Source organism: Toxotes jaculatrix, chromosome 4, assembly GCF_017976425.1.
Source record: "Toxotes jaculatrix isolate fToxJac2 chromosome 4, fToxJac2.pri, whole genome shotgun sequence".
NCBI classification, from domain to species: domain Eukaryota; kingdom Metazoa; phylum Chordata; class Actinopteri; family Toxotidae; genus Toxotes; species Toxotes jaculatrix.
In genome coordinates this window covers 16,745,088-16,763,554 of record NC_054397.1, presented here as the reverse complement: position 1 = coordinate 16,763,554, position 18,467 = coordinate 16,745,088, and the positions used below count along the sequence as shown (strand labels likewise).

Here is an 18,467-nt window from a genome sequence, read left to right as displayed (position 1 = left end):
TAGATCAAGCTAGAGCAAGATTTTGCCTATGGGCTTCCACTGTGCGTCAAAAGCACAGTAAAAGTAGTGCTACGCATCATGTAGAAAGAAAAACTGTGTGAAGGCTAATTCTGTGCTCGAGGAAGATGAATGAAACATGTTTATGAGATATATTAAACTATGAACTCTACCTTTACTTCTCCCTCAGACACTCCAACACGAACCATCGATTCATCATCAGAGCAGTACATAATGTATGATGATATTAGGTTAAGTGGGTGGAAAGCAAAGATGTGCTACATCAGCTGCCAAGCCTTGGTTGGAAAGCTCAATAACCAGGAAATGAGCTCATCATATCGGACTGTTTTGAAGGCAAAACCCCCCCCCAAAAAAAAACAGAATTGTAATTTCCCTCCTCTTAGAGCTTTGTGCTGCCGTGTCTCAACTAAAACGTGCAGCAGATTCATAACTGCTGTGTTTGACTATATGTCAGATCGAATGATTTATTTGCAAAATCAAGAATCATGGTTTCGTTTAAATCCCCACAGTGCCTTTTTCATATGTCATCTTTTTCAAGTAGAAGAGTTGTATTCCTTTGGTATGCTGTTGCATGAATGAGCACACGCTACTTGCTCCCTCTTCTGACAATTCAAAGGAACTGCATTTGAATGAAACTAACATACATTATCTTTTGAGTCTCTGACAACCAGTTTTAAAATTTAATCAGCAGACTGGCAACATATGTGACATCAAAAAGAAGACTTAATGTTTGCAAGAACAAATGCAGATTATTTGTATAAAAAAACATGACATCTTCAAAATGTAGGAAAGGTACATCTAGGTAATACCAGATAACACATACAGTACCAGTCAAAAGTTTGGACACACCTTCTCATTTGGTGGTTTTTATTACTTTCTACACTGTAGATTCATACTGAAGACATGAAAACTATGAAGGAACACATATGGAATTATGTAGTTACCAAAAAAGTGTTACTACTTCGAAGAATCTAAAATATGAAACACTTTTTTGTTAACTACATATTTTTTGTTACATGTTAATACCATTTAAAGTTAAGGCCACAAGTACATTTGGCACATATTTGCATCTAGATCCAAAGTCCCTAAGAATAATTAGCTTAAATGTGACACTGCTTATAGGAGATGACTGAAAAAATCAGCAATCTTATCCTCAATTAATGCATTACTGCTTGGACCGGAGATCATCTCTGTGCAAGAAGAGAAACTATTTTCCAAAAATCACGTTCTGGAGTCCAGACTGAACTAAACTTAGCTATTGTGCGTTTTAATGCGGTAAAAAGACATAGAAAAATAAGGTTATTCAAGTGTCCACTAACGATCCAGTCTCTGGAATACCGTTTTAGACATAATTATGTGGACAACAAATAGCATAGATACATCTACTCTAAATCCTGCTCCATTTTGTAAGGCAATTCAAGTTTTTTTTTTTGTTTAAAAAGTCAGATACAATTTGTCGATGGCCATCGGTGCTGTGCAGAAATGGAGAAAGGGGGGAAAATTTTCTAACTTCTGAACTTTGGTATCATTAAAGAAACATGCATATGGCTCTGGAGAACAGCTTCTCTTGTTGTATCTGACCACAGGCAACGCTGAGTGCCTCATTAGTGAGTGAGTGCATCCCATTTTATTGATCATTACTCAGTAAAATGCAACACAATCTACTACAGCAAACCGAGTGCAGCAACAAAAGCACAGAACCACATTTGAAGGCAATGTGATGCTTGTGCAGTAGAACCGCAGCTAAAGAAGCCGTTTGAAACTTTATGCCGTTGGTGCAGCTCGCAGGAGAGCAAACAAATCAAGTCAATTCCACACCTGAGACCTCATTCTGTATATCTGGTTGTGGCCCTGTTTTCCAATATCATCTCCCTGATTGTCTAAAAAAAGACAGACTGGTAGATGGTGGATTTCTCTTTCTTCCTCTTATTCTGTATAAATTTTAAGAACGTATGATTCAAGTGTCCTTTGTCAAGTCGTTTTTGGACATTATTAGTCGTACAAGATGTTGTTTCAAAATAAGGAGGTGGGTGTAAATAAAAAGTAGAAGTTGCTGGATATGTTTTGTGAGATGTATAAATGCCTCATTTTAAGAGCTTTGTCCTCAAGAGGTAACTGATTTTGAAACACTGTAAAAGTCCAAAAACAAAAACAAAACACAAAACAAAACACAAAAATAAAAACAGTCAGCACCATGTATGTACCTGTGCAGTTCTCATCATGGCACTTGTATCTAGAAAACGTGTTCAGCATTGTGCACTATTAAATACAAAAGGAAAAAATACTGATTTGTATTAAATATCAACAAGGTACAGAGAAATGTCTTTGCATTGGTCATCCACGATGCAGAGGAGTCCTCCTCTTCATACAGTGGACAAGTCCAGTCCCCCAGTCCTCAGTCCTGAGTGCTGAGGTTTGACCCAAGTTTGACCTACAGTGTGTTTGTATAGAGACACTGAGCGTCAGGAGTGTGCAGTGCATCTCTGTGGTCAGCAGGGGAGGCTAGTGAGGTCACTGGCGTCAACTTCAGTTCACCAGCAGGACGTCCTCGTATGTTGTCGTTCTGGGGGAAACCAAAGAAAGGTGGCTCATGATGACGATTTTCTACAGTCATGATATTTTACATCATAATCATATATTCTTATTTAGAGTCACATGACTGTGATATTTGCTGAAATATACTTCAAACATGCTGACAAATTATGTCACAGCAGGATGAAAAATTAGAACAAAAATGTTAGAGAAATGTAATATTTTTCAAACCAGATCTTCACTCTACTTCAAAATATTTTTAAAATTATGGTGCCAGGTGATCAATGTTGCTCCTCACCTGTCACAGCAGCAGAAGAAGGAGCATGGAGAGGTCTCCAGACCTCTGAACTTCCCCGAGCTCGGTGCGTCTGTACACTCTGCTATGAAGGCGTGTAGGTCTGTGATGTGAATGGGTTCTTGGGTTTGGTGCTGTGGAAATCAATTAGAATTCATCATTGTTGTTTTTTTTCTCTATTTTACACCTATTCTAAGTTTTGGCACCATCACCATTCTGGTAACTCCCACTTCCTACCTTAATGGTCTCATAGGCTCCTGTGATGAGAGCAATAAACAGTGACAGCACCATGTAGATGAAGAGTGAGATGAAGGTGTACAGGTAAACTTGGCTGAACAGCCACACCAGAGTACTGCTCTCCTGCATCTCTGCGAACGTTACGAACATGTCGTCCCCGTTGATGAGGGAGAACAGACACTCTGACACCATGGACAGAGAACGGAACTGAGGGGGAGAAAAACAGTAAGACCCATCAAACCTCTGCAAACATTCAGAAACCGCAATGAACTGATATGGGCTATACTGCCTTACACAGCACAGTAAACCGTGTTCCAAAACTGGCACTAAGAAAGCTGTTTAAACTGAAAGAAATCTGATTTCAGCAATTTGTTTAACATAATACACTCACTCAGCAGGTCTACTGGGGGAGGAGAGGGAAAAAAGCTATGACTGAGTCTAGCTTGTGTGGTTTAACTGTAAAGTGGTGTCCAAAAGCACCAGAGTTTCATAAGTGAACAACTCGACCTGTAGCCCCTCAGTTATGAAGAATGAGGATGTTCATCTCTTATGGTTTTTTTATTGAGGCTGACAGGACAGGTGTATTTTCATATATGTAGAAAGACAACCATTAGAATCGTAAACCAAAGTACCTGAATGTACTTCAGTACAAATCATGTAAGACAAAATACTATGTAAACGTATGTGATAGTATAGTATGAGAAGGGAAAGAAACAGAAACAAAAATATAGGACTACATTTAAATAAAAATGCACATTTTGAACATTTTACTGCACCAAATTGCTACATTCCTGTCTATAACAGTTTCAGTTTTATTCACCTTGACATGGTATGGTCCCAGGACGATCCAGCCACAGAAGCAGTAGCCCAGATAGATGACGGCCACACAGAGGCAGAACCGAATCACATTGGGGAACGCTGCTCGAAGTGTGACGATCAGGATCTATGGAAGGCGCATGGACATTGAGAGAATAGAGTAACTGAATTTATTTCATTATATCATTCAGCGTAGCATTTTCTCACTTTCTGACCAGTTATAAAATCAGCAGCAAGTTACACCAGTATCAGTTGATGCACACCAGTGTATCTGTAACTTACATTGTATTTCTGGAAGAAAGTGAGGTAGCGAATGACTCCCACCCACACCAGGAGTGTGGACGTCCCTAACAGGATGCCACAGAGGTCATAGGAGGACATAGTCTGTCATGAGAAAAGAAGAGATACTAGCTTGACAATGAACACACAGCATGATAATCACTATATTGACTGACTCATCTATGATTTAAAATCTTGCTCATTGCTAAACATTTAAATCACGGCAATATCTACATTATATCAAGGTCAACTTTTAGTAACCAGAGAGTATAACAGTATAACCTATGATGTAGGTGTTTGTTTTCCATTTTAAATGAAGGCACTAGTATTAAACTGTAAAGACAGCAACAGCTACACAAAAGTAAATTTAAATGTGTGACCCGACGGTAGGACAACGAAAGTGAACTTAATAAAGACTTAAATAGAGGAGCTAAATAACATTAGCTGGTAGCCAGAGTCCGGAATACAGAGGCAGAGGCAAGGAGAGAAGAGCACTGAGGAAATGCAACCAAAACTGTCAGAAAACTGTTTAGGAAATAAAGAGATGTGGAGAAGTAACTGGTGAGAGTGAGACAGTGTATGTAAGAGAGAGAGAGCTATGTAACGTTATCTCTGCTGAACACAGTTTTAATAATATCTGATCTTAAAACTTGTCAGGATTAAAAAAAAAAAAACCCTGGTCAAGCCTTGTGAACCCCTTCCTGTTTAGCAATATGTTGCCCAGCAACGGACACAACAGGCTTGAGAACTATATTTTACAGTGTTTTAAATAGGAAAGCTAGATCGAAATTACTTGTATGTGTAAATGAACAATATTTTTAGTTTGATTTTATATATATAGTATTTTGTTGGCAATTGGACAGGGTATGAGCATGATAATATGTTTGTAGGTGTGCAACTATCTACAAGAAAAACTATAGCAGATACTGTCATTGAAGGGTGTAACGGTAAGCAGGACACACCTTGGATTCAATGCCGATTTTGATGATACTGCCAGTGATGGTGAGGATATCACTGATGATAAGGAGGATAAACCAGCCATTAATGAACTCCAGACGGTCCGCCCAGCAAACTTTACGTTCCAGATTTTCCTTAAAGAACTGTACAAACTCCTGAAAAACACCCAGAGACAGTAAGAAGAATTAGCCACACCTGAAGAATGAGAGGTACGTGCAGCAACAGGTTTATTGACCGTACATTAAACCCACATATACATTTTTCAGCCATCTATTATTTTGAAACAAGGTATTCTCCTCTTTTTTCCAGACTTTTGAGTCACTATTCCCCTTGATTTCAGCTCAGCATTCTTACCATCTAAAAAGCATAACTCTGCTTGGACTGGCTTCATTTGGCGCTCTTTATTCAGAGCTCTTGTTCTGATGTGTGTTTTCCTCTCCTTTGCTTGTAGCAGACTTTCCTTACCTGTTGCAGTATGATGCCTCGCAGTATGGAGCGTCCACAGAGCAGCAGTGACACCATGCACACCAGAGCCACGATGACATCAAAAGCGACACGTGAGTAGCTGTCAGCTGGGGGTTTAAAGAGAGACAAAAAAAAAAAGAAAAAAGAAAAAACAGAGCTGTTAGCGGTCTTTCACTTCAATGTGGCCGCAGTCTACCTCATAATTAAGTGCTGCTGTATAAATAACTTCATGTATTGACACTTCCTGTTGGTTCAGTAACAGTAGATGTAAGCAACTTGAAACATCTTCATGTTCCCTAACACCCTTACAGGCTGCAGCCTGTTTCTTTCATTAGCCTACTACAGCTGCAACATTTCTACACATGCTATGAGTCTTCATGTTACAAGCTGCTCTCTACTCTTTTCGAGAGTCCCAACCATTCATTCAGCCAGTGTCTCACCGTGTCCAGAGATGCTTGGGTCCTTACACTCCTTTATTGATGCCTGGTTTTCTAACCGGATCTTCACCTTGCCACTGTGAGCCTTGTTGTCCAGAACTATCTGGAGAGAGGAGGCCAACACACAATTCATATCCTTTGTTGTTTTTTTTTTTTTGTACAATCTTATAAGATGTGTAGGAGCTGTATTGAACTGTGTTATTTGCCATAACAATGTTGTGAGCATCCACCAACAAAGATGAGAAGAACTGGTACCAGAACAGCTGAACTAAATAAAGTATAAAAAATCCTTTACTGTACAATTAACATAATAACTTGACTTGTCAGTCCTTTTTAGGGCATGACTATACACCAAAAGAAGTGGCACTATTTATTGCAAAACCAGAATCTTCTATATGACAACCGAGACACCGAGAAAAAATCTTATTCAGGCCCATCATTAAATGGAACAAAAAATAGGCCGAAAATTGTGTGAAACAGCAAAGATGCTCCATCTAAGACTGAACTGTCTTTTTCACAAATCCATTTTTCCTCTTGAGCTCAGCAGTTCATTTAACTTATCTATACAGTGTATAGTCCCGTGAAGGTCACTGCCCCTTCATATCTCAAGTAAATGCCCTTCAGCAGTGCTAGGAACTGATCCATCAACTCTCTGGGTACAAGGCTGCCTCTTGAATTAACCTGTCACCAATTACCTTTGGATCAAGCATTCATATGTCTTTGCACTGACCGTTATGTAAAAAGTGTAGCAGTCTGGGATCTCATTGTTGATGATGGTCTGTATGTTGATTGCTTTCAGCTGGAACTCTATGGTGACATTAATGAGCCTTGAAAAAGATGAAACAGACAGATGAAAATTTAGAGGGAAACTGGTAATACTTTACTTAAACAGTGGCCTGTAGTCCCAGTGTCTGTGGTGTGAACCCTACCACCCTGAATAAGGATTCAATAAAATGGTCATTGGTTTATTGATTTACTGCCTTTTACAGTTTAAACTGTTGGCTCTGGTTTTGATATCCCACTGGTTGTGTAGGGGCCTAAGCACTGTTTGTGTATTGATATCAAGGTGTTTTTGTGGGCCCATTATAAGATCTCTGATACCACCATCCATCCAGCTCACATTCCAAATAGTCACATTCTGGCTGAAGTCTAACAATTGTAGTGAGGTCCAGGGCTGCAGCTAACATTTTCTTTATTTTCTTGATTAATCATTTTGTCTTAAAAAATATCAGAAAATAGTAACAAAAAACAAACAAACCCAAAAAACAGCCCATTAAAGCCTATGCATTTGAAGATGTTAACACATATTTTAGATTCCATAGCTCTAAATGGTGAAAGGCTGGATAAAATTAGTTTTATATGATTTACTCTTGTGACAGTCCCTTTTATTCATTTTTACCAAACACATTAAAGAATTCAAAATCAGGTCACATATGTTGAGTTTAAGAGGTAAGTACGGCAGTTCAGTGCTCAGTAGGCAGACATATTTGTATCTAAACCTGTGTCAGTGTCCTTGTACAAATGCTTGAATGTGCGTGTGCGGCACAGATAAGTGACGTGTCGAATGTCATCATCAGATACTACAGAGATAGTCTCGGCAGTGGAGGCCAATCAAGGAGAAGCCGAAGCCATGCGAAAAATGAAGCCTTACTTGTGGAACTTCAGTGTAAAATTCTTGTAGCTGCTGCTGAGCGGAGCCGGAGGAACGGACAGAGGGTTTACACCTATACAGTCTGAGGACGGTGGAGAACAGGCAGAGAAATGTCATGTTGAGTGAATACTGGCATGTACTGAAATCTTAGCATCACCTGAAGTAGCAGATCACAAAGAAACATTTAACATTCATGTGATATGAGGTGAAAAGAGATTTTAACATGTGGTTATTTCCACTGTTGATCTTACTTCCTCTTAATTTGGTAAAATTTGACTCAAATAAACATTAATATGAGGAAGTGAAAAACTCTGAGGGTATGCAACACTGTTTCTGCCAGGAATTGTGTGTATGACATTTGAGGCCCATGTACAAAAATGCAGTCTTTCAATTACCACTACCTATATAAACATTTATGAAATGGTTTAAACACACTATAATGTATAATAAAAGCAGATATAAGAAAATATTAATGTACAGTATTTATTGACCTTTAGAAGACTTATATTATTGCAAATGTGTTTTACATTACTGTCATTCATTATCTGTATGTAAACTGCACTAATGGGTGGAGTGTGTATAAATACAGAGGTGACACAGACAGAAGCAGATTGCACTCACCAAAGAAAAAAACATTGGACCTTATGTAATCACAACTTCTGTATCTCATAATTACAAGATCAGGTGCTAGACCGAATTTTGTAACACGTCAGATTCTGGGACCTGACGAGGTGCAGTGACAACTGATATATGACCACTGCAAATATTCATGTGCTTTATCACCACAAAGCCTGCTTTGATGCATTTCAGCTGTATGACACTGTATCCATGAGGCATCCTGTACTGTTTTTGCTGCTCCTAAAGGAACACAGAGAGCCTTCCTGCAGGCCAAAGTTATTAATCGTGTGTGCATAATTATGAGATCCAGGTCTCGTAATTATGAAAAAATAAGTCATAGTTATGAGATACTGCATTGTTAATAACAACAAAAAAAAACTCCTTTGTTGCACTTCTGTTTGCGAGTACACTCCACCTCTCATCGCTACTTGTGTAAGAGCCAGAGAGCATCCTCAAACATTCCTCCCACTCAGACCATTCCCTTTGAAGTGATTGTTTGTGTTGCCCCCTCAGGCAACAACTGTCAGCCAGGATAGTCTGCAGATAATTGTACTCTGCTTGACCTCTGACCAAACCATATGCAAATTATGCATGAAGCATCCTTTTCAAGAACATTTTATTCTTCATGTGGTCTGTCACTGTCTCCATTTTTTCACTTGATTGTTCTGGTGCACCTGGCCACTGAAAACATGTGGCCTTGGCCTAGTTATTGGCTGTGTGGTGAGCATTGTGCAGTGGCACAAATGCTCACAGTGCACTTTATGTGATGCGACAACGGAACTCATTCAATTCTCCAACAAACGGCATAATTAAACTCATATTATGATACATAGCTCCTTTGATGTGCCAATCAAATCCACCACAGCCCCCCCGCCCCCCACTAACGTGTCATTTCACCGCTTGTCACAGAGAGAAAACGTTAATGCATTAGCACTATACAGAGTTGAGAACAGCCAGCAAAATCACAGGCCAGCAATGTCTCCTTCACATGGCACAGTGTAGTTCATGTACCTGTGATGATGTGAGGGTCTATGCTGAAGCTATCGTTGGCTGGGTCGATGCGCCCCTTCTTGTAGTACTGTTGGCAGAGAGAGAGCGCGCTGCCATTCACACCAACCTTATAGACGTATGCATAGCGTCCCACTGTGGTCTCTGGTAAGGCCAGATACTGGGGGGTGGGGGGAATGAGAGGAGAATGATTGAGAAAAAATGCGACATTCAGAGATGAGTGGAAAAAGGAAAGTGAAGGGAAACAACATAAAGAACAAAAGTTTCTGGTGAGGCACACTAGAGTAGTGATATATTCAAAATGAAACAGAGATAAATCTCTGTCTTCGTACTCTGTTCTGTGTTCCCCTGAATTTGTCAGTTTCTCTGCCGTCAACTTTTCTACAGCTCACTATCTAAACTCTGCTCATGTCTGTTGCTCATCTCTGCTTGCCCATTATAATCTCCTTAAGCCCTAGGTGACATCTTCAAATTTCTTATTCAATCTAACCAACAGCCCAGAAACAGACGATAATGAGTGTACTATTACGTATGGCAAAGAAAAGTTAGGATTTTTGTTCAAAATACTTGCCAGCTTATATACTGTTGATTGACTAATCAATTGACCACTCGTTTCAGCTCTAGTCTGGTCAATTATTGCCAAAAATTTCAAAAAGGGGAATTAAATATTGGAGCAACTCTCCTCTGGGTTTACCTGGTCCACGGCGTAGAAGATGTGGTCGTAGACATCGTTCTGAGTGTAAACAGCAAAGGTGTCGTCTGAGGACTCGTCGTAGTCTTTGAGGAAGAGGTGCTTGAAGGTCATCGTGTTCTCCTCTTTGAAGGTCACCACCACCTGGTTACTGAGGCCAAACAGCACTAACTGCAGCAAAGAGGGGAAGGTGTTGAAAAGGTTAGAGAAAAGGGTGAGAGGCGAAGAGTGAGAGGGGCAGTGACAGTCTCCACCCAGGAAATAAAGATGAGACCTGTTCACTGATCCTGTTAAATAAATGAATTCAAAAAATGACTTTTCTGACTAGGACACTTATTTGAGCTGAGATGAGAACATTGCTGCTTCTTCCATTACCACACTACATAATTCACTGTAGCGCTATGCAAGTCAGCATTTTTTTTTATAGTACCAAAACTTTATTTAAATACCATGTAGACAAGCTGAGAAAACCAGATGAAAGTACTAATGTGGGGCTTTCACACAGCATCTTATTTATATCTGTAGACAATAATTCTTCTTTAAAACTGTAAATTACTAATATTGTCAGTGATTTAGAGATGCGCGTAGACTTTCAGTGAAAAAGGCACAAAATGAGATGGGATTAAATTCCTTTACATGTAAATAGGCTGTATTATGCTTTTACTTCTTCTTACATCAAAGAGATAATACGAAACTGTTTTGGTCTGTAAGTCCAACAAGTTCATACAAACTGAGTCAGAATGTAAACATTATTATATATTTACCTGAAAAAGTGAATAAACATATGACAAGAGTCAGAGATCAGTTTGGAAAAGAAAAGAATAATCCAAATCAAGAGACCAGATCTATGGAAAGTGTACATACAAAGTGTACATACAAAGATTTATTGTAAGAAATTCAGAAGCCCTGATGAAAAACAAAGTTGCGTTGAGGAAAAAAAAAGGAATTCAGGGTGAAGACCTGACAGATGATTTACCTGAGCGGTGACAATAATGATCTTGAGCAGCTGCAGGCCCAGCTTAAAAGGCTTGCGGCCCTTGGCGTGATATTTATCACAAGGACTCATGAAGAAGTATTTCAGCTTCCTGCGAAGGGCCTCCTCTTCCTGCTCAGCCCCGACCCAATGACCTGCACTTGTCGTGGGAAATTGATGGTTGCTATTGTTGTTGTCATGACTGTTACTGTGATGGTCATGCTCGCCACTGCTGTCCATGGAGCCATAGCGAGCCACCGAGCAGGACAGGCCTTCTCGTTCTGGAAGAGAAAAAAAAAGTTTATTTTCTCAGTGATTCATGCAAATTCTGATGTTTGAAGAATTTAATATCTGTCAAAACTATGCAATTAATGTTTGATGGGGATTCCTACTTAAACACAACTAATGCACAAGCTGAACAGACTGAGAAAATGTCCACTTGACGTGCAAGCTCCCACTGAGCTACTAGTACTCAAAGACCAGCATGTGTCAACACTACTAGAGCCCAATCAATAAATCATCCTGCCTGATACCAGCTCACCACAGATGCATCGGTATCAGCGTATATGATATGATATGAAATAAGTAACAAGAAATTACAGATCAAGAAACAAAAACAAAGGGACCCTTAGCAATTGTGTATTTATGTTTTTGGTCTGTGTAAAAAGCAAAGCGCCCACACCACCTTAATGGATCATTCAAACTATCAAATAGCAATACTGGTATCTAATTTAAAAATCCAGTATTGCACAGGCTCTACATCTTCTGGATTTTCTTCATTCACGTGCAGCATCTTCTCTGAACTGAACTACAAAGTCAAACCCACAATGTGCGATATTTTTTCAGCAGTCAGTGAAAGACAGATTCCTCTACATTAGCATTACTGCCTTCCCTCATCATTACAACTTATATCTTATCTGTTTAACCACATTAGGGTTGGTATTTATTAAATGTGGCAGACTTGCAGCTCAAAGTTAGCGTTGCTTTCAGGGCTTCTCCCAAGATACTGTCTGGCCGAGACGATGAGCCACCCTGATCCTGATGCATCTCGTGTCATGGTCAATTTAGTTAGTAGATGATGGCCTCAGCAACAACAGCCAGGCTTATTAAAAACCTGACATTTGCCACATGAAATAGTGACTGTGCTTGTTTTCCCTAAAAGTTAATATTCTACCTGATAAAATGTATTTTTAGAAATGGCTCTCGGTATGGCAGGTGTCAGTCAATCCACCACTTCGGTCCAGACAGTTGGACGGATTTCCATGGAATGTGGTACAGACATTCTTCTTTCCCTCTGGATGAATTTTAATAACTTCCTCTGACTTTGTCATTGTCATAAAAAAGTAAGTGATATGACATAATAAAGTAATTATAAAGCAATTAAGCTGAACAGAGAGACAAGAACGAGGACAAGAGCCTAAGAGACGACAATTTCGATGATAACTGACTGGGCAGAAAAGCACCAATTGCATAAAATCAACTGGTTTTCCAGTTTTGCTGAGTTCAGGTCTAGTCATTTCCTGAAAAACACACCTCCACCTCCTTCTCGCTGACACAGACGACTTCCAGCGACAAACCCCTGTCAGCACCACGTGTGCCTCAATATGAGGAGTCTGTCTTTGGCTTTCACTGCTTTCACCTCAGTCTGACACTGTCTCTTTGTCTCTCACCGAGTATGGCTTTACTTCTCTCTGTCCCCTCTGGCACTTTGAACATGAGCTCAACTCAGCTACACATGTGACTTAACCCTTTTAGTCCCAAAGCTAAAGGTACTAATGCTGCTGAGGACACGCCACAAAACTGGCCAATATGTGATTTCCACAGTTAACTGAAAACACTGCTACACTTCTTATCATATTAAATTTAGAGCGGAGTCATACTTTCTTCATTCTTTCTTCCTCTTTAATCATGGAAAAGTATCTGTAGTCATGGTTAAACTGTGAATCTAAGGCACAGAAATGTATTTGTACCAGTGACAGTGAAAGGGAGAAATCTATTTTCCCAAAGAGTTTGCAGCGTTTGTACTCGTTACTGCAGACATCAGTGTGTTAGATAACTAGTGGAAGAAAAAGTGAAGCAAATTCCTGGGATGGTTTGGTTAGAGCTGACAAATCTAAGCAGTCTAGCCTGGCTGGGTTTGACAAGGGTAAGAACAGAAACTGAGGAGAGTCTGTATGAGGTTACACATATAAACCCACTACTTGTTTTGAACATAACATGTTCCTCTACAAAATGTTTTCCACAGTCATGCTGACTAAAGCATGAAACTAGGACAGAAAACCAGTAAAATCATGATATAGCCTAGAATTATTTATTACATCTTATATCTATAAGCAGAAAATAGATGGATGGGTTTATCAATTAAAACATTTAAGTTAAAGTACATTTTTGCTACTGACAACAATGAGCTTCCTAGCTACTGCTGTGTTTGCTACAGGTCTGATGACACTGACTGAGACTCTGCACTGAGTCAACAATCACACTTTTGGTTCATACTGCAGGTGTGTAATATCTCATGACAGCCCACAATCTGATACAAAAACAGCCTGGACTGGTACTTACTGTGTACCTCACCTCTGCTGAGCAGGAAAATACTCACATCCTCATGTGTAACTACTCTAGTTTTTAAATGACTACTGTCATAACCGAAATATTTTCAATTGGATTCTGGAGAGAAAAAGAAAACGTTAGCCAGAGACCGAGGGATGGACAGACTGGTCCCTTACAACCAGGATTAAAAACTCAGAAAAGTGTGAGCAAGCAAACAGATCAGTGACTTTGTGGTTGGAAACAAAGCTGGTCAGTGTGTCATGTCTCTGCAGGAACTGACCACACCTCATAGGGAAACCACAAATCACCAAGTAGGCTAATCCTGCTGTCACATGTTTTCAGCTAGCTAGACTTGGCCACTAAAAAAAAAGAAAAACAATGAAGAAAAGAGTCACTCAGGTTGTTTACTTACTTTACATTCAGGAAATGACTAAAAACTGGACATAAAAAAACTCCATGATTTTAGAGCATGTGTTTACTGTTCTTTATTCGACAAACAAACTTAATTTTGTATTACTATGAAGTGAAGGTCAGACAAAGTGCTGAATCAGGATGAATCTCAAACTCAACAGACACAATAAGTCAGCAGAAGAAGCCAAACTGCAGAGCTGTCCAATGGAAATGAGAAGTGAAAGCAGGAATACACCACTAGTGTTCAATATTAGTCAGCAAACATCGCAAGCGAGATGAAAGTTCAACAGAAGAACATTACGCAGAAAAGTCTCGGATAACTCCAAATACTTGGCATTCTCTGGCACTGCGATGGAACAATAAAGGAGATGGTGTTTGTCAAGTTTTCCTGCTTTTCAACATGATGCAATAATTAGAGTGATTTCTTTATGCATTAATTAGTTTGTAAGAGGAACAGTAATACATAATCCATGACATGAAAAGTAAACAAATGTGTAGCCTCACCACCACAAAAAAAATCTAAACTCTCACGCTTTCTGATACTGTTTAAGCCTTTTTTGTTTGGGAATCTGAAACATGGACCCTCCTGGGTTTTACTCAAAGAAGTCATCCAGCTACTTCAGTTATAATTTTACTTCAAAAACGCCCAAAATGAAACTTGTGCCGAGACGGTTTGGTAAGAGACTTTCTAACTCTACTCCCGGATTTTTGAAGACCCAAGCAACACTGACTCAAGAGACATCCCTTGAGACATCGCTCCCTCTGAACCCACAAAAGGCTTTATAGAACATTTTCCATAGATGTGGTAGCACTTCTTGGAAAGTGACTAGTTTTAGTTTTAACTGCTCACACCCTTTTATGGTTTTAAGTCTCATTTAAGTCTTAAATTAAGTCTCATGTCTTTTATTGCTCAATATCTGTAAGTCAAGTCTGACTGCACTGTTTACTGGGCATGACTCACCTTAGGGAAATAACTTGTAGCTTGAGATTTTATGATAACCACATGGAGCGTAGTGATATGATGATAAATATCGTATGAGGATAGAAAATCATGCATCATGCTCTATAGTTCATTTTGTTGTGTCACTCTTTTTTTAAGGCAATATTTTTTTCTCATCTGGACGATGTTTTCCGTTCTTCCACACGGTACGGATGCGGGCAGGAAATTTACATGAAGGCAACACAAAAAAAAAAAAAAAACGTGCCACAGAACGGGGTAATTCAAAACAGGAGAGGGACTCTGACCAGCCAAGACAAAACAAGGAACCAGAAAACCTTTGCAAACTATGCTGCAGACAGGTCCCCACAGCACACTCAAACGCAACCAACCTCTTCTAAAACCTATGCAGGAATAATGTCAAGCAGTCTGAGGAAATCCACAGATTAGTGCCACAAAAGTACAAGGAGTTGTGCCATATCGTGATACGTATCGTTATCTGGAAATAAAATAACCTGTAACCACATTTCTTGTTAGCCTGTGAGACTTTCTGGCTGTTAAGGAGATATGAAAAACATCCAGATGAGCACTTGGTGTCAACAAAATTAGCTGAAAGTATTTTAATTAAGTCGGCTACAAACGAGGCCGGCGAGGTGCCCTGGCTTTGACATGGGTTGCGTGCCTCGGTGAGAAGAATGAAAAACAGCCAAAAGAATCCAACCACTTAACATTTCATGTGGACAATAGGAGCGAGACCCGGCGCATGCTTATCTTTGATCAGAAGAGTGTGTCGATCGTCACAGCAGATAGCAATCGGACAAACAAAAGTGGGTGCAGGCCACTGACCGTGCCGCCATGTTTGACACTTGGAGTCGCTCAAGTTGAGTAAATCTGTGAAAATATCTGGCTCTTCCGGTTCACCGCCGCCTGTGGAGTGCTGGCAGAAACACTGATGTAGCTACCTCGCTGTCAATCAAAGTCCTTTCGGTAACTGGAAATCTGTCAACAACTTGGTATCAGTGCCTGGATCTAGTCTGGCAGTCCACAGAAAAAGGCCACCCACAGGTTGAGAGTCCAAAACTTCCACTTATACCCGAGTTAAAGGAAACATCTTGTACAAAAAAGAAAAAAAAAAGATGATATACAGATAATCATGTTCTAGGTAGAAGGTGATATCTTCTATGAACTGAAATACATTTTCAGCATTTAGCATTTCAGTGGCTCATCTGGCAGAAAATATCTGAAGGACAGTTCCCTTAAAACCACTAGTTAGATATCACCAGGAAGGAGCAGACAAAAAAATATTCCTGTAATTTGGAGGAACTGACCCTTTAACTTGAAGCTTACTGACCACAGTGTGTGATGCTACACAAAGCAGGCCTTAGTCTGTACGTGTGGCTCATAGCTCCTTAAAAGCTGATCATGAAAATACAAGTCAGTAATAAAGTGCTTTTAATGTCTTTTACTAAAACATCTTAACTCAAGGTCTACTTACTAGCTTTTTTAGGACTTTCAACTGCTTTTCACAGTTCCAAAAGGACTTTAAAATCTTTCTTGTCAAACAAATGTTTCTAAGGCCAAGAATAAACCTTCATGCTAAACTCAAAAATCCCTCACAGTACAGAGGAACACTAATCTCAGTGCAGTCGTACTTCATCTACCACACAGTAACAATCCTGCAAAAAAAAAACGTGCAGACTCAACCATGCATGAGAGGAGCTTATGAAGGAGCGATTATTATGCATGAAAGAGTCATGCCGTTTAGATGTCCTCAGTTCATTAGATTTGCTGACGGGGCGGGTTGATGGTGGTGGTGCAGCATCTGGGCCTTAATAGGAGTCTTAACAACAGTCTCTTTCAGACCAAGAAGTCACACAACCTCTGAAACTGGTGCAAGTACTTCACACACGGGATGCAGTAGCGTAGTGTTAAATCAGCTGACTCAGTCTAAAAGTGCACTCTATTATTACAGTTTGTAATGCATAAATACGTGTTGTTGAAACATGCAGTTGTAGGTAAACCCGACAACCGCCCATCACAATTTCAAAGAACCCAAGCTGCATCTTTGAATGTCTTGTTTTGTGGACCAACAGTCTGAAACACAAAGGTATATCCATATATCTTTAGCGATATATAATATGACAAATGCAGCAAATCTCTAAAGAAAGTGAATCTTTGGCATTTTTGTATTAAAAAAGACAAATGATCAATTACTTTACTGTCAAAATAATAATATATAAAATAACTGCAAGGCAGCTAATTTATTAGTCAGCTAATTGTTTTAGTTCTAATAAAGTCTATTTCTATTTTGTTCTGTCTCCCATTAGACAACTCAAAACTTGTAGCTGAGTGTAAACCAGCAGCAAATAGTGTATTTTCACTTTGGAAACGCTTACAAAGTAAGAGACATATAGTCTTACAAAAGAAGGGTTTGTGGGAGTAAAGAATAATATAATACCTATCTCTGGTTGGGATTTATTAGATTTTATTGCTACGATAAATATGTTTTAAAAACCTTCCTGTTGATGTGCTCCAGTTTCTGTCTTAGGACAGAACTTGAGGAGGAGTCGAGAGGAAAAAAACCCATTTAGGATTAAAATATAAACTCAACACAGCATAAACCTGATGTCTGGGTAAAAAACACACTTGACTTAAACACGATGAGATGCCCGTGATGTTGTGGACGTCTCAACAATAACATCCACTCTGCTTAGACGCCAGAAAGAGGCTCTAAAACCCGCTATGCTAAATTTAGAAGTTAAATGTCGGCTCTGCATTACCTGAGGGGTGCTGGTGTCCTGTCGCAGCCATGAAGTTAACCTTTTAAAAGACAATATATACGTGAACAGTACGGCTAAAACTAAAAGCAACCCGCTGTTTCTATCTGCAGCTGTGTTTATGAATATTACGACTCTCCAACAGCCTAGCAGAGCTGCCACTTCCTCTCCGGTCATGTGACTAGCACCATGTGACCACATCAGCCAGCCCCGGGCTGAGAACAGCTGGGAGGTCCCACTCCTTTGATTTTCTACACATTTTGAAGATGATGCCGCGCAAGCACACCCGGATTAAAGTCCTAAACGTGTTGCTGGGCCCCTGTATATACACCCCCACCTTACAAGGTAGTTTCCCCCAGTTTGGATGACTGATTTGAAGTTTGAGCGATTTATTTTTTCGCTGATAAGTTAAAATGTCACTGGTGCCAACTTTTCAAATGTGAAAATTTGCTAGCTACCTGGTTTTCTTTGATAATGATTTCAACATTCAACAACAACAACATTCAGTTTTTGACTGTTGGCATGGATGGCTTACCAAATGGACCTACCAGGCACCGGCTCAGGGGCCCAGCCCCTCGGGCCTCTGAGCCAAATGCATAATCCATCCATAACTCTTTTGGTCAGAAAAAAAAAAGCATTTTAAATATGGTAACTTTCACTGCTGTCTAACATTTTGAACACCGAACAATTGATTTATTATTAAGGAAAATAACTGCTCGACATATTGATAATGAAAATAATTGTTGGCTACAGACTATAAATTCAACACAGCGACCCAGTGTCTGTAATTTAAAATAAGTTTGACACAGACAGTT

General features: G+C 39.6%; 1 protein-coding gene across 1 annotated transcript; it reads right to left on the bottom strand.

The window, feature by feature from the left end:
- Nucleotides 1-684: 684 nt before the first annotated feature.
- Nucleotides 685-17,789, bottom strand: mcoln1a (mucolipin TRP cation channel 1a). The gene is made up of 14 exons (XM_041036833.1): nt 17,656-17,789; nt 10,981-11,258; nt 10,008-10,175; nt 9,317-9,473; nt 7,688-7,769; nt 6,767-6,863; nt 6,040-6,139; nt 5,600-5,706; nt 5,140-5,289; nt 4,181-4,282; nt 3,903-4,025; nt 3,083-3,289; nt 2,849-2,979; nt 685-2,581 (listed from the first exon to the last, which is right to left on the bottom strand). The coding sequence occupies exons 1-14, from the start codon at nt 17,684-17,686 to the stop codon at nt 2,545-2,547; spliced, it is 1,770 nt and encodes a 589-aa protein (XP_040892767.1). The 5' UTR covers nt 17,687-17,789; the 3' UTR covers nt 685-2,544.
- Between the last annotated feature and the right edge of the window lie 678 nt (nt 17,790-18,467).

Excerpts from the sequence above, each read along its gene's own strand:
- mcoln1a (XM_041036833.1), bottom strand. The coding sequence starts at position 17,686 with ATGGCTGCGACAGGACACCAGCACCCCTCAG. Across the intron at positions 11,259-17,655 it reads AGGACACCAGCACCCCTCAG|AACGAGAAGGCCTGTCCTGC; the intron begins GTAATGCAGAGC and ends TTTCTCTTCCAG. Across the intron at positions 2,980-3,082 it reads GAGCCTATGAGACCATTAAG|CACCAAACCCAAGAACCCAT; the intron begins GTAGGAAGTGGG and ends TGATTTCCACAG.